The sequence below is a fragment of the Fukomys damarensis genome, unplaced genomic scaffold, assembly GCF_012274545.1.
Source record: "Fukomys damarensis isolate Sample0158 unplaced genomic scaffold, DMR_v1.0_HiC HiC_scaffold_13, whole genome shotgun sequence".
In the NCBI taxonomy this organism is placed as follows: Eukaryota; Metazoa; Chordata; class Mammalia; order Rodentia; family Bathyergidae; genus Fukomys; species Fukomys damarensis.
The window spans coordinates 10,961,438-10,975,962 of record NW_022900925.1 but is presented as its reverse complement, the minus strand read 5'-3'; the positions used below and the strand labels follow the sequence as shown (position 1 = coordinate 10,975,962).

At 52.1% G+C, this 14,525-nt stretch overlaps 3 protein-coding genes across 6 annotated transcripts in view; 2 read left to right on the top strand and 1 right to left on the bottom strand.

Moving 5' to 3' along the window:
- Nucleotides 1-75: 75 nt before the first annotated feature.
- Spag7 (sperm associated antigen 7) lies at nucleotides 76-5,510 on the top strand. Its single transcript, XM_010605811.3, has 7 exons — nucleotides 76-686; nucleotides 3,744-3,811; nucleotides 4,049-4,137; nucleotides 4,273-4,357; nucleotides 4,631-4,720; nucleotides 4,826-4,982; nucleotides 5,073-5,510. The coding sequence occupies exons 1-7, from the start codon at nucleotides 602-604 to the stop codon at nucleotides 5,180-5,182; spliced, it is 684 nt and encodes a 227-aa protein (XP_010604113.1). The 5' UTR covers nucleotides 76-601; the 3' UTR covers nucleotides 5,183-5,510.
- A 1,076-nt stretch (nucleotides 5,511-6,586) lies between these two features.
- On the bottom strand, nucleotides 6,587-13,738 carry Eno3 (enolase 3). 4 transcript variants are annotated; one of them, XM_010605801.3, is made up of 13 exons: nucleotides 12,145-12,168; nucleotides 11,585-11,657; nucleotides 10,914-11,000; nucleotides 10,568-10,663; nucleotides 10,361-10,419; nucleotides 10,131-10,200; nucleotides 9,596-9,729; nucleotides 8,278-8,500; nucleotides 7,968-8,165; nucleotides 7,564-7,765; nucleotides 7,036-7,144; nucleotides 6,824-6,882; nucleotides 6,587-6,737 (listed from the first exon to the last, which is right to left on the bottom strand). In XM_010605801.3, the coding sequence occupies exons 3-13, from the start codon at nucleotides 10,996-10,998 to the stop codon at nucleotides 6,668-6,670; spliced, it is 1,305 nt and encodes a 434-aa protein (XP_010604103.1). In that variant the 5' UTR covers nucleotides 10,999-11,000; nucleotides 11,585-11,657; nucleotides 12,145-12,168; the 3' UTR covers nucleotides 6,587-6,667. The 4 variants fall into 4 exon arrangements, with proteins under 4 accessions (XP_010604103.1, XP_033618722.1, XP_010604104.1 ...); XM_033762831.1 differs by lacking the exons at nucleotides 11,585-11,657; nucleotides 12,145-12,168 and adding an exon at nucleotides 13,517-13,738; XM_010605802.3 differs by lacking the exons at nucleotides 11,585-11,657; nucleotides 12,145-12,168 and adding an exon at nucleotides 12,775-13,058.
- Nucleotides 13,739-13,770: 32 nt separating this feature from the next.
- Nucleotides 13,771-14,525, top strand: part of Pfn1 (profilin 1) — a 2,478-nt gene continuing 1,723 nt past the window's right edge. The window contains exon 1 of the mRNA XM_010605799.3: nucleotides 13,771-14,392. Coding sequence (XP_010604101.1) covers nucleotides 14,261-14,392 — 132 coding nt within the window. The 5' untranslated portion in view covers nucleotides 13,771-14,260. The remainder of the gene's footprint in view (nucleotides 14,393-14,525) is intronic.

Sequence of the window (14,525 nt, the reverse complement as noted above, 5' to 3'; positions counted from 1 at the left end):
GTCTCTGAATGTATCCGCCTCGTCCCCACCTCTGCCTTCGCTGCGCGCCCTCTTGTTTGGGGGCTGACCGTGCCCCACCCCGACTCCGCATGTTTGCGTCTGTCCCCCTTGGCCCTGTCTTCCCCGATCACCACGGCTCTGGCCACCCAACCCGGGGCCAAAAGGGAGGGGGTGCGGAGAGGAACGCGTTGCGGAGTCCCGCCCGACCCGAGGGGAGGGGGCTTGTACATACTGTAACATACAGAGTATAGTGAAGAATCTATTTAAGGCGCCGCGGGGAGGCCCGCGCGGCCAGACGTGTCTTCCCCTGCGCGGCGGGGCCTCTTGTCGGCTCCACGAGCACTTTCTACATGTGCATGGGCTTGGTTTATACAAATTGCCATTAAACATCGCTGCACCAGCCCGCCTCCGACCTCTGTCTGCGGGTGGCGGGGCGGGGCTCGCCGGCGTCGAGGGAGAGATGGGGACGCGCGCTGCGGACCTCGGGCCTGCGCCCGGACAGGGCGGGAGCGTGGTTTTCCGCCTCCGACGTGTTTCCGGCCTTTAAAGGCATTTCGCCCTTCCCTTTAAAACGCACCGCCCCCTCTCAGTCACTCCCAAGATGGCGGACCTACTGGGCTCCATCCTGAGCTCCATGGAGAAGCCACCCAGCCTCGGTGACCAGGAGACTCGGCGCAAGGCCCGAGGTGAGGACCCCAAATTCACAACCGCCTTTCTTCGCCCGGTTCTCAGGACCGTACTCTTCCCTTTTTGGACGGTGCCGCCTCTTACACCTTAAGAGACCCCTCACAGGCCCCTTTTGAGACCCTCACAGTCCCTAATAGGGATACAGGCCCGCCTGCCGTTCCTAGCGGACGATGATTGGCTACTTGAAGCCTAGCTCCAACCTCCTGCCTCTTCTTTCCTACCCTGGCCTTCCGCAGTCCCTGTTTCTAATTAGCCGACCTGACCGCCTGTCAGCTGTTGGTGAGCTCTGATTAGGAGGACGCCTTCAGCCCTGCCCCACCTTCCCTTCTTCCGATTGGAGGATGGCGTGTGCTTCCATCTCTGCCTCATCGCCACATCCAGCGCTATTTCGATTGGGTTCAAGGCGCGCTCATCCACAGTTCTTTCACTGCTATTGGCTATATCAGAGCTCTACCTTCTAAGCGTTGTTGGACCGTCCGCCTCACCCTCTGCACTTCCCATTGGTTGCTGGGTCTTCCGTGTCTGTAAGCCCCTCCTCTTAGCCGTAACCCTGCGCCGCCTTCTTCCCTCCAATAACCCTTTTCCTATCAGTACTCTTAAATTCCTGAGGTTTTTGGGCGGGTCGTGGTGTTGATTGGAGAGATGAGAATGCTCCGCCGGTCCGATTGGCCACGGTGTCCGAGCCGCCTCCAGCAGGCGGGGTCAAGTTCGGTGGCTTTGTAGGGTGCGGCCCGGCTGGACTATAGAAGCCTCCCCCAAGTGCTGAGGGGCTAACGAAGATCTAAGTATCGGCCCTTGTTTAATTTTTGTTTTGATTTTTTCGGTATTGGGGTTCGAACTCAGGACCTTACGCTTATGAGGCAGGAGCGGTGCCACTGAGCTAAATTCCCGGCTGTCGGTCCTTATTTACTGAACGTCTACTAGGAACCGGGTATGCCTTTAAAAGGCCACAGTCTAAGTTGTGATTGAAGTGATCACACAAGAATGTAATAAGTTATTGTGTGTGAGAGAGAGGAGCAAAGTGTTGGAGGCAAAGAAGTATACTTGAAAATTCTGAGGAAGGGGGCTGTGGTGGGAAGAGGAAGTTGAAATTATTTAATGCTCTGTTGACTGGGAAGATGTTAGAATCACTAGCTGCAGTTAATAGAGTAGGAATCTTCCATTTAGTCACTTGCCTGAGGTCACATGAGTTTCAAACCCAGGTAAAGCTCTCCCTCCCTGCCTTCTTTTTTTGAGGCAGGCTGGACTCAAGCTAGTGATCCTCCTGCCTCAACTGCTCTGCCTTCCAGAGTGCTGCTATTAGAAGCATGCGCCTTTCCCAGCAACGCCTATATTCTTAACCATAATCTTTTATCGCTTCTCCAGATGCAGAGAGAAAAAAAAAATTAGAAAACAATCAGTGGCCAAGATGGGGTACTAATAAGGTCAGAGAGATGAGAGCTTTTAGGCTCTTAGGTCCTGTTCCACCAAAGGATGATGAACACAGATGAACAGAGTCCCTGCTCTCCAGTAACTCAGTCTGGAAGGAAAGACAAAAGGCTAGAGCATGTTAATGCTCAGCACTCGGCTATAATGAATGTCTGAACCAAACATGCTTGGACCCCAGAGGAAGAAGTAACTCTGACTCGTGGCAGATATTGTTTGCAAGAGGAGGAAAAGATTTCCATGTGGAAGGAACGACATATGCAAAGGCATGGCGTGGTTAGAAAAATGAGAAGACAGCTGGGCATGGTGGTGCACGCCTGTAATCCCTGCACTTGGAAGGCTGAGGCAGGAGGATCGAAGTGAATTTGAGCCGCCTGAGCTACATAGTGAGTTCCAGATCAGTCTCAACTACATAGTGAGACCCTGTCTCAAAAACAAGCAAAAAAAAGAAGAAAGAAAGAAAAATGAGAAGAGGTTCTGTGCAGCTGGGAGGGATTTAGATCCTGTGAAAGAAGTAGACCTTAAGGATAGAAAAGATTGAAGTGGCAGAAGAGGTGGGGCACATATTCGGCTAAGGAGCAAAAATAGGAAGGGGTACTTGCCCAAATCTCAAAGAGGCAATAAAATCCCATCATGGGGCAGTAAGGGCCTCAGGTTAGAAATATGCTCTTCTTGGAGGTAGGGTGTAGTTCAGTGATGGAATCCGTGTTTAGCATGCATGAGGCCCTGGGTTTGATTTCTAGCGCCACAAAAAAATTTAAAAGGCAGTCCCCTCCTCTAGGGGCAGATGGGATGTGATTCTGATGTAGAAGCAGGCTCTGAGGAAAAAGAGAAGAGATGAAGAGTCCAGAATGGAGAGCTAGGTTGCCCAGCTCAAATCTGTGATACTCTGAGAGTGCTGGGATTACAGGCATACACCACTATACCTGGCTTGGAGAGCTTTTATTTATTTACTTTTTGAAACGGAGACTTGTTTCTCACTATGTAGTTTGGCCTTGAACTCATTATTACATAGCCCAAGCTGACCTCAGACTCAGTGATCCTCTTGCCTCAGCCTCCCAAGTGTTGGGATTATAGGCATGCACCACCACACCTGGCTCTAATTAGAAAACTTCTTAATAGCTCACCTCAGACACCTACACCCCCAAAGAAAAGGGGTATCAGATTAGCCATTTCAGCATTGCCCTATCTGTAGAAGTGGGAAGTAGAGGGGGGTGGTTATGAAATAAAGGATGTTAGATAGTTTCCCATTTCCCACGTAGACAATGAAATGATAAAATCTGAGTTCATAGGGTTTAGTCTGGTCTCCTCACCACCTGGGCATTAAGTAAATGTTAATTGATCTTCCCAGTGAGGTTGGTAAATGGAACTTAAGCATGATTGTAATCTTTTATCACACCCACTGACCTGTGAGCTCTTGAAGGGCAAAACTATTTTAATCATCCTGGTACTCCAGGGCCCAGCACAGTGCCCTGTCTGTAATAAGCATCAGTAGACGCTTGGTGAATAAACAATAATGCTACCTTCCCAACCTGACACCTTCCAGTGGACACCAGACTTCCTTTGAAGCCTTCCTTCCTTCCCAGCCATGCTGCCAGCCCTAGGCTCACACTGCCATTTCTCACCCCCAGAGCAGGCTACCCGTCTGAAGAAACTACAGGAGCAAGAGAAACAACAGAAAGTGGAATTTCGTAAAAGGGTGAGAATACCTAGAAAGACCAAAAATTGTCTCAGAAGGACTTCCAATAAGTTAGAGTTGGAAGGTTGAGGAGTCAGTTGTACTGAAAATGTCTGAAAGGAGTTGAAGCCTAAATGCCAGTGGCATGATGGCTGGGGAAAGTGTGGGGAGGCATAGAAAGGCCATTGGCCCAGTTGGGAAGAGGGATATTTGGGTGGAGCTATCATTTCATATCTTCTTCCCTTTCCTTCTCCTAAGATGGAGAAAGAGGTGTCAGATTTCATCCAAGACAGTGGGCAGATCAAGAAAAAGTTTCAGCCTATGAACAAGATAGAGAGGAGCATACTGTGAGTGTCTCAGGTCTGGGGGAGGCAGGATATGGGCATCTGGGGGGCATGAAAGGGCCAGCAGGGGACCCCTCTGTAGGAGATCACTGGGCTTCCTCATGGCTCAGCACACACTCTTTTGCCATCCTTTCTCAGACATGATGTGGTGGAAGTGGCTGGCTTGACATCCTTCTCCTTTGGGGAAGATGATGACTGTCGATACGTCATGATCTTCAAAAAGGTAAAAGGCCGGGTATCGTGGTACATAACTTGTATCCCGCACTCAGGAGTCTGAGTCAGAAGATTCACCACAAGTTCGAGGCCAGCTTGGGCTACACAGTGAGTTCAAGGCCAGCCTGAACTTCATAGAGAGACCCTATTAAAAAAAAAAAAAAAAAGATTGAACACCTGAGTTCTTCACTCTCCCTTTTTCAGCCTATCCCTTCACCTGAGGGGGGGAATGAGATTAAGCATTTATATGGACCCCTGACTCCATCATTTCCTTCTTCTCCAGGAGTTTGCACCCTCAGATGAAGAGCTGGAATCCTACCGCCATGGAGAGGAGTGGGATCCCCAGAAGGCTGAGGAGAAGCGGAAGCTAAAGGTGAGCTGTGCCTGGCAATCCCTGGGGCCCTACAGCCCCCAACAACACCTGGAAGGGCTCAGAGTCAGGCCCCTGAGCACCAGTGCCCTACCTCTGTACCCCTAGGAGCTGGCTCAGCAGCAGGAGGAGGAGGCAGCCCAGCAGGGACCGGTGGTGGTGAGCCCTGCCAGTGACTACAAGGACAAGTATAGCCACCTCATTGGCAAGGGGGCAGCCAAGGATGCAGCCCACATGCTACAGGCCAATAAGACCTATGGCTGTGGTAAGCCATGGTGGGAGCTGTGGGAGGCCTGGGGAGAAGCATAGGATGGGGCAAGTGAGCAGAGGTTAAGGCCCTGCCCCCTGCCCCCAGTGCCCGTGGCCAACAAGAGGGACACACGCTCTATTGAAGAGGCCATGAATGAGATCCGAGCCAAGAAGCGTCTGCGGCAGAGCGGGGAAGAGTTGCCAACTACCTCCTAGGAGCCCCACCTAGCTCCCTTTGACCTCTCGGGGCAAGGCAGGGAGGGACAAGGCTGCTGCTATTAGGACCCATCCTGGAGCCCCACCTCTGGAACCACCTTCTGCCAGCTGTCACTCAGGCTGGGGAAGCAGGTGTCTGTCACTGTCAGAGCCTGGATATGTATGTGTATGTAGGGTGTGTGTGTGTGTGTGTGTGTGTGTGAGTGTGAATGCACAGGTGGATATTTAATCTGTTTTATTCTGTTCTTCTTGGAACTTTCTTCCCCTTGGGGCTGGGTTACTTTACATTCAATAAACACTGTTTGACCCAACATTCTAGTTTGTATATAGAAAAATAGGCTTTAGATCCACTGACAGAGAAGAGAAATAATGTTAAATTGAACAGTATTAAATTGCTATTTGTGTGAATCAAAAGTAACCAGTTGGGCTGGGGATTTAGGCCAGTGGCTCTGCTGACTGCTTCACAAGCACAAGAACCCAAGTTTTTATCCCCGCTACCAAAAAAAAAAGCAACCAATTATTGGCATTGGGACTTAATAGATAGTGCTGTTTGTTTAGTACTAGGTATTGAACTGAGGGCCTGCATACTAGGGTACATTCCCAGACCTTTTTATCGTTTGAGACAGGGTCTTGCTGAGTTGACCAAGCTGGGCTCCAACTTGTGATCCTCCTCCCTCAGTCTCCCAGAATGCTGGGATTACAGGCATGTGCCACCTAATTTAAATACAGTATTGTAAAAGCACAGTTGCTGGGGCCAGGGATGTAGCTCAGTGGTTCTGTCGCCTGCCTTGCAAGCACAAGGTCCTGAGTTTGATTCCTGCTACCACAAAAAAAAAAAACCAAAAAACAAAAAACAAAAAACATACAGTTGCTGGAGTCAAATGGCCTGGCTTTGGATCCTGGCTCTGTTCCTTTACTCTAGTGGGCAAGATATTTTCTAAATTTTTATGCATCAGTTTCCTTACCCATACAATGGAGATAAGGGTAACTGACAGGATAGCTTCTAAAATTACACAGGTCAATACATATCAATGAGGATACCTCCAGATCCTTTTAGGCCTTGTAGAAGCAGTAACTGCTCCCCTTATTCATTCTCACAAAGCACTCAGGCTGGCTGTGGCCTTTATTCCACAGTGCACTAAGTCTATTTATTTTAACTCAATGGCAAGCCAGCCCCATCTTCCCCCCTGATAGTGGTAGCAGGACCCTTGGTCCGGTTCTACTCATTCCTGTCCTCTTCTGGAGCTAGTTTTTGCTTTCTCAGCACTCTAGCTCCATTTCACATGTACCTGTTTCCCCTAGCCTCTTTCCAAAATGTGAACTATTATTTAGACCCACTTTCCCTGCCTCCCTTTCCTTCCCCTACCTGTCCACCTCCCTCCCACAAAGGAGCAATCCATGGTCTTATTAGGCACCAGTTTTATTTCAGGGAGAAGGGTTTGTAGGCCTGGGTCTGTCTTGTCAAGTCCTGGGGCCTCCGGCTTCTCACTTGGCCTTCGGGTTACGGAACTTTCGTCCAGCGAAGACAGCCTTATCCCCAAGAGCCTCCTCAATCCTAGAATACAAGCAAAGTCACAGCTGCTGCCTTTTAGCTCAGCAGTACCCAGCTCCCCAATGTCCAGGCTACTGTACCCACTATACCTCATGAGTTGGTTGTATTTGGCCAGGCGCTCTGAGCGGCAGGGGGCACCAGTCTTGATCTGAGATAGGAAGAGGGATTTGGGTGAGGCTAAAGAGGTGGAGCCTGTCTGACCACAAGGGAGCAGCCTGTGTGGTGGCATTCAACTTGGGCAGGAAGCTGAGGACCCCCAAGGAAACTTGGTCAGAGAGTTAGTACAGGAAGCCATGTGTACCTGTCCTGTGCAGAGTCCCACCACGAGGTCAGCAATGAATGTGTCCTCAGTCTCCCCAGAGCGGTGGCTCACCATCACCCCCCAGCCATTAGACTGAGCCAGTTTGCAGCTGAATAGAGAAGACATTTAATGAGGCCTGTGGTACCTCCTCAGTGGAAAAGCCAGGGGCTGGGTAGGACTTTTGCCTTCTGTATTGGGTAGTAGGCACTTTGCAATGAAGGCAGTAACTAAGTTCTTTAGAAAGTAATAGACAAGAGATTTCTGATCTTGAATTGGGGGCTCCTGAGATGCTGGTGGGAAGAACAACAGAATCTAGGGGAAAGAAATAGCACAGGGTGAGGATGAAGAACAGCAGGGCCATGGTGGCAAAGCTCTTGGAGTCAGGCCAAGGATTGGTCAAGGTCTTGAGGTCAGGAGGGTATGGGTGAATCAAGTGCCACAGGAAAAGTTGACTTGGAGTTAGTGTGTGAGACTAGCTCGAGTGGGCAGAGCTGGGCTACAGATGAGCCCAACTCAGGAGGTACTCACGCCTGTATGGATTCAGTTACTGAGCCGATCTGGTTGACCTTCAACAGTAGGCAGTTACAGGCCTTCTTCTCAACAGCTTGTGCAATTCTCTTTGGGTTGGTGACTGTAAGGTCATCCCCTACGATCTGAATGTCCACCCCCGAGAGGAAAGAGGTCCATGTGCCCCAATCATCCTGGTCAAAGGGGTCCTCAATGGAGACCACTGGTGGAGGTTGGGAATACAGTCAGGGTTATAATCTCAAGTGGCCTCGTGGAAGGGGTGACAGGTAGTGAAGTTTGGATGGGGATTGCAATGGGGCTGAGGATAAGAATGACACAAATCATGTCAAAGCAGAGCCCAAAAATCAGTGTGTTAGGTATTTATAGGGAACTTGGGCAGGAACACTGAAACAACTGAGCCTCACCGGGATAGTTCTTGATGAAATTCTTATACAGTTCTCCAAGCTTCTCCCCAGTGATGTGCCTGGCAGGGTCATCGGGTGACTTGAAGTCAAGATCGTATTTCCCATTGCGATAAAACTCAGATGCTGCCACATCCATGCCAATCACCACCTTGTCTGGGTATCCAGCTGCCTGGATAGCTGTCTTCAGCAGCTCCAGAGCTGGAAGAGGATTAAAAAAGGACCTGAGACTTCAGTACCCCTTGTCTCTGTAGCCCATCCTCCCACCTGTAGCGGCCCAGAGAATCTGCACCCCAAGGTGCTCAGCACTGACCCTCATTGTTCTCCAGGATGTTGGGTGCAAAGCCACCCTCGTCCCCCACATTGGTGGCATCCTTTCCATACTTGGCCTTGATGACCCCCTTGAGGTGGTGGTAGACCTCAGCACCGATACGCATGGCTTCCTTGAAGGAGCTGGCTCCCACAGGCAGAATCATGAACTCCTGCATGGCCAGCTTGTTTCCAGCATGGGAGCCCCCATTGATCACATTGAAGGCCTGAGACAGGGAGAGGGTGCTCAGACCTGGGCTGAGGAGTGAGGGACAAAGAAAGAATGGAAACTTGAACCCTAACCTTCATACCCAAGCCCAGGTCTAAGTAACTTCTCCCTGTCTTAACTAAGTGGTCCAAGGTGAATAATTTTACTCCTCAAAACCTTTTTCCTTATTTCTATAAAATGGAGATACTTCCTGCCTACTTCCCTGTAGGATCTTCTGCTAAAAATTAGAGAAAGTAAATATAAAGTTCTTGGAATACAATAGCTTAACACTTTTATGGCACAGTTAGAAATGCTTTACATGAATGAGCTCATTTCTTTCTTTTTTTTTTTGGTATTGAGGATCAAACTCAGGATCTTGGCTTTCCAGGCAGGTGTAGCAACACTGAGCTATGTCCTCAGCCCCAAAGGTTCAGAATTTGAAACATTTTTCCCCCCAGTACCGGGATCAAACTCAGGACCATGTACTTGCCAGGTAGGCAAGGCGCCATTGAGCTAAGTCCCAGGCCTCATTTCATTCTTAAAACATCTCTGTTAGCTGGGTACTATGATTCCTCCCCAGTTTACAGGCGAGGAAACTGAGGCACAGAGAAGTCAACTTGCCTACGCCACACCAGTAATCAGTCAAGGCCGGGAACTGAACCCAGCAGTTCAACTCTAGAATCCAGGCTATTACAAGATCTTCCTATGATAGGTGGTAACATTGTTACTGAGTTTAAATTCAAAGAGCTCTATTAAGAGGGCACTGGTTTATTAAGGACTTGAGAAGATACAAAGAAATGCCAAGATCCTTGCCATGAATCTGATTTGAGGGGTGGGATGCAGGAGCAGAATGAGGTTGGAGTTAGCAGCCTGGGACTGGAATGTGAAGGAAGCCAGTTACATAGCAGGGAAAGAAGCACAAAGCAGCTTAGGGAAAGTTTGGATTATGGGAAAGAGGGAGGGGCTAGACTGCAGTAGGAGAGATTCCATTTCAGGAAACTGCTTTCTTGGAGCTGGGTCTGAAAGGAAGATTTTCCAGGGGCTGGTTTAGTACCCATGGGTGGCTGGGGGGCAGCTATTTCGTCCAGGATCTAGCAGGGCCAACCACACTCACAGGCACTGGGAGTATGAGCTCAGGATTCCCAGCAAGATCTGCAATGTGTCGGTAGAGCGGGACTCCCTTCTCAGCTGCTCCCGCTTTACACACTGCCAAGGACACACCCAGGATGGCATTGGCCCCAAACTTGGCTGGAAGGAGGAAAGTGAGAAGAAAGGGTGAGGGCTTCACTTGCAAGGTTTAGGGTTATTTCCTTGAATATCCCTTTTGGTTACCTCAAGAAGAACCAAAGCTCCAAACCACTGAGCATTAAGAGTTTTAACAGATCTCTCCCCAGCAGCTTGAAGAGCTCTGGAAGCCCCCACCCAAGGAGATGTGTCACCCTCACATCTGTGTTCACAGCTAGCCCAAGCCTGGCAGAGGGCAGGCATCAGGAAATGCCTGTGAAATGAATAAAAAGCTATCCAGCTATGGTGTGCCCCAAAATGTGGAACACAGAAACAACCCAGCCAGACCTCAGCCTGCGTCATCTCTCTCTACCCCTTGGACACTCCACTCCTTTCCCACCTCTACCCTCTGCCCCTTCACTCACACTTATTCTCGGTCCCGTCCAGCTCAATCATAAATTTATCAAGCTTTTCTTGATCCACAACGCTTAGTTTCTGGAAGGACAGGTTTGATGAGGGGAGGGGAGAGGTCAGATTTCTCAGGAGTTGGTTTGTGTGACTTATTTAGGGGAAAAAGGCAACCTGGGGAGAGGGACTGCTTTAGGATCAGGTACACACAGGGACGAGGGAAAGGGGAACTAACTCTTCCACTTGCCTTTTCCAGTAGAGCAGGGCCTAGAGTCTTGTTGATGTGCTCCACAGCTTTCAGCACTCCTACAGAAGTCAGGGGTTTAGATTTCCAAGTCCATCAGGTCTCTCCCCATGACCCCAGCTCTTCAAGGGCTTTGGGTTCCAGTCTTGTACCTGCAGGCCCATATCCTGAAACCACCCACACAGCATCCTTCTTGTTGGTCTTTCTCACCTTTCCCTAGGTAGCGGGATTTGTCTCCATCTCTTAGTTCTAGAGCTTCATAAATACCCGTGGAAGCTCCGCTAGGCACAGCTGCTCGGAATCGGCCTGGAAGAATTGGAAGATCACAAAAAGCCCCTACTCCCAGTCTGCAAAGGCTGAAGTCTCCTCCCTGAGTGCAGGGTTAGAAGCCAGTGCAGAGAGAAAATCAGCTTCTCCCAGCTCCAGAACCAGGTTGGAAGAGGAAGTCTGGGGAAGGGAGCCTCAGAAAAAGAACACCGTGTGGCAATGAACTCAAAGGCAAAGGCCAGGGTGAGGTTGGCAAATCGAGCAAATTGATTCACTGGGCCTGTGTTACCCTTGGCTGTGTGCAGGTCCACCTCCACTGTAGGGTTGCCTCTGGAGTCCAGGATTTCCCGGGCAAAGATTTTCTGCATGGCCATGGCTGCAGGACACGAGTGGGAGTGAGTTGGACACTTGATCCCTCAAGGAACTAGAAATCCCTTGCCCTTTAAGAGTCTTCTCCACCCTAAGAAGGCAGGTGCTAGAGCTAAAAATACTCTTAGAAAGGTCACAGACCAAAGAGGCAGGCACAGCCCCCTCCCCCACTCAGAACAGCTCCTATTCCTCATTCCCATCCTAAGAATTCAGCGCCCCCTGCCTTACAACTCTTTGGATCCCACCACTCCCCAAACCCTTACCTCCCCAAAGCTACACTTAAGCCTCCTTTTTCCACCCTTCTGGTTAAACTGTCTCTTCTCCATGTCTTTCTAGCCCTTAGATCCTCTCTGGTTCTTTTTCCTATTCCCCAAATCCTCTTGGGTTCCAAATTCCTTACCTGACTCCAACTCTACCCTTCTCTATCCATCTCTGCCTCTCTTCAAAGCCTCCTTTCTCATATCCTTAGGTACTCCCAGTGTTTGCCATCCTGCTTGCTCTAGCCTAGCCGCTCACTTTCAAGAACCCTCACTCCCAGGATGAAAAAAAAGTTGCAATTTCCCGTGTTCTCTGAGCCAGCACCACACACACCTCTACTCTCTGCGACTGAAAGTTTCGCCAGACCTGGGGTGTCTTCCCTGGAGCTTTGGATGGAGCTCTCAGTCTAGGTGGCAGTTGGGACAGTGTCAGCTCACCCCCTCTCAGGCTGGGCATTTATCCCTAGGCAGCTGTCCCCCAGCCAGCCCCGCCTCTCACTCCAACCTCCCCTTCCACACGGGGCTGGCAGCCAAATGCCCACTACAGCCTCAAGTAGAACCCCCTCTCCAAAGGTTAATGACTAGCTCCCACACTCTCTGTCCCCCAATAAAAGTTCCTTCTTCAAATACCACCCCTTGGGAAAAGGGAAGGGCTTCAGATTGGGGGGTCTCTACCCCCCCAGCACTATATTCCCCTTTTACAAAGGTTAAAGAGGAACTAGTGCCCTTTAGGAAAGGCCAGAGGTAACCTGAGCTCTGCAGGGCTCTGGGGAGGGGGCCTGGAAGAGGGGCTGCAGGATTGACATCCACACATGCTCAGCTCACTCGCTGTGCCCTCTGTGGGGGAAGGGACCAGGATGCTAGGGGAGCTCTGGGGTGTAAAACTGAACCCACCTCCAAAAGGCGAGAGGATCTCCCCTCTCAGGGTCTTCATACCGGCCACCTCTCATCCTCCTCTCTCCCAGCCAGCAGGGCGGGTGGTGGAGGTGGTGGTGGGCCCGATTTAGACAGGCAGGGTCAGGTCAGCTGGCGCTATGCCCCACTGATAGCGCTGGGACAGTGTTTGTGGCCCAGCGTGGAGGCTGTCAGTCAGGGGCCCATTTCCCTACCGACTGTGGTAGGCCCCTGCCTATCAATGAACCCCGCGGCCCCTGCCCATCAGTGAGCCGTGTTGACTATGGAATGAAACAAAATGAATGGATAGGAGGAGGGGGTGATCCTTTGTGAGCATCTGGATCCTGGGGCCGGTCCCTCGTCTGCTTATAGCATTGCAAGAAATGGGTATCTACACTCGGTATCTCTCCGCCTGGACGGTCTGGGGATGAGTGTGGGATCTGCCCCGCGTCCTGCTGCAGCTTAGGCCGGCCAACGGGCGGGTATCTCGAGGCAGTTCGGTTCTGCAACCAAACTCGGGCCTCTCGCCGGCACCTGAGGGCCAAGCACCCGGTGACTCAACCCGGGGCCCTCTCCAAGCTCCAGCCGCCCCGCGTCTCCCGCCTCCCTGCCCCCACCCCGGAGCGCTACCTGCCCGGGTCTCCCATCTCTCCGGTCCCCCTTATCTCTGGCCGCTCCCTCTGGGATTTTTCCACCCTGGGGTGGGGAGTGCGCGGGCCAGAGGTCAGGAGATGGCTGGCGGGGAGCGCCGCCACGTGCCTAGTGCGGCCCCGCCCGAGCCCGCCAGTGACTCAGCCACGCGGCTGTCCAGGAACACCGGCTCTGGGGGCGTCGGGGCCCAGAGAACCGCGCCCCGCTAGGGAGGACCAGAGTGACACGACGCCCTATCCAGCACCCCCCGGGAGGCCCTGCGCGAGCCCGGCGTCCCTCCCCCGAGGCACCGGAAGCGGCCCAGCCCCTCGGCTCCGAGGGTCCCGGGGGGATGGTTCACGGAAGCCCGCCGGCCGCCGCTGCTGACCCTCTTGCCCCTCTCTTCCCGTAGAGCGGCGAGAACTGATAGCACATAAAAGGCTTTCGCATAAGTTTTACTGGGAAAGAAGAAAAACCCAGTGACACAAAGAGGGACTTTCCCCTTCTTCAAAAAGTTTCCAACTTTGGAAGTTTAGTATTCTTCCGCTTTGAAAAATTAGTCCCGCCCGCCTGGAGCGCCCGGGCTTGACCTTTGCCGAGATGGGCCAAGGGGCACTACCGGTGACCCAAGCTGCTGGCCCGCGGACAGGCGGGGCTGGGGCTCGGGGCGAGGCCTTGGGCTACAGCCAGTCCAGGAAAAGGCTAATCCCCTAGAGTGGAGATGTGCTCGAAAGAGCCCAACCTGTGGGTCCCTGGCTGGCGCGGGGAACAGGTGCCCGGGTTGGTGCTTCAGCCCTGAAAACAACCAGGATACTCTGTCAAATTCTCCTTTACTCTTACTGCTTAAGTAAGTAAAATTTATAGCATCGAGGCGTCAGCGCGCACGTCCGCGCCCCCGCTCCTTCCGCTTGGCGGGAGACAAGCCCTTGAAGCGCCCGCCTTTCCAGGAGAGCCCAAATCTCCGGCGGAGGTGGGGGGAGAAGTCGTTCCATTTAACCCTGGGTTTCCCGAACCCTTTTTAATTTGCTCAACTTGCATCTTATTAATTTATTATTTTCCTTCATCTGGCTCATTCTCTTTCCCTCTACCAAATCTGGTTTGTATAGTATGAGGGTTTGAGGGAGCCTAACAGCCTCTCCTCCGCCAGGCCCCCAGGCTTTACATTGCTTTCCATCGAACTCTGCAAATTTTGCAATAGGGGGAGGGATTTTTAAAATTGCATTTGCAAAGTTCGGTATCTGGGCAGGAGAGGGGCAGAGGGAGGGAGGGAATGAGGAGGCCCCGCCCCTACCGCCCTTTGCAAATAAAAATCTAGAGGGGGGAGGAGGAGCAGGAAGTGGCGGTGCGAGGGTTGCTGCACAGCGAGCAAAGCCGAGGTCCGGACGGCAGCGCGTGCCCCGAGCTCTCTGTCTATCTCCGCCCGCCTGCCCGAGTCCAGCCCGCAGCCCCAAGCAGCAGTGCCGACAGCAGCCCCAGCAACAACGCCATGTCCGGGTGGAACGCCTACATCGACAACCTCATGGCGGACGGGACCTGTCAGGACGCGGCCATCGTGGGCTACAAGGACTCGCCCTCCGTCTGGGCCGCCGTCCCTGGGAAAACCTTCGCCAACATCACGGTACTGAGAGGCTTGCGCGGTCCCAGGCACTGGCCGGCCTTGGACTCTGAGGGTGGGGGCAGGCGCAGTGTACGGAGGCCAGGGAGAGGCCAAGATCTCTGGGTTCCTGCCCTGGAAACGACGCGAATGGCGG

What these genes read in the sequence shown, in the direction of transcription:
- Spag7 (XM_010605811.3), top strand. Translation starts at nt 602, where the DNA reads ATGGCGGACCTACTGGGCTCCATCCTGAGCTCCATGGAGAAGCCACCC. An exon ending in AAGTGGAATTTCGTAAAAGG is followed by an intron (nt 3,812 to 4,048) that starts GTGAGAATACCT and finishes CCTTCTCCTAAG; the next exon opens with ATGGAGAAAGAGGTGTCAGA. An exon ending in AGGAGAAGCGGAAGCTAAAG is followed by an intron (nt 4,721 to 4,825) that starts GTGAGCTGTGCC and finishes CTGTACCCCTAG; the next exon opens with GAGCTGGCTCAGCAGCAGGA.
- Eno3 (XM_010605800.3), bottom strand. Translation starts at nt 12,184, where the DNA reads ATGAAGACCCTGAGAGGGGAGATCCTCTCGCCTTTTGGAG. An exon ending in ATCCCGCTACCTAGGGAAAG is followed by an intron (nt 10,420 to 10,567) that starts GTGAGAAAGACC and finishes TGACTTCTGTAG; the next exon opens with GAGTGCTGAAAGCTGTGGAG. An exon ending in GCCCTGCTCTACTGGAAAAG is followed by an intron (nt 10,201 to 10,360) that starts GCAAGTGGAAGA and finishes CTGTCCTTCCAG; the next exon opens with AAACTAAGCGTTGTGGATCA.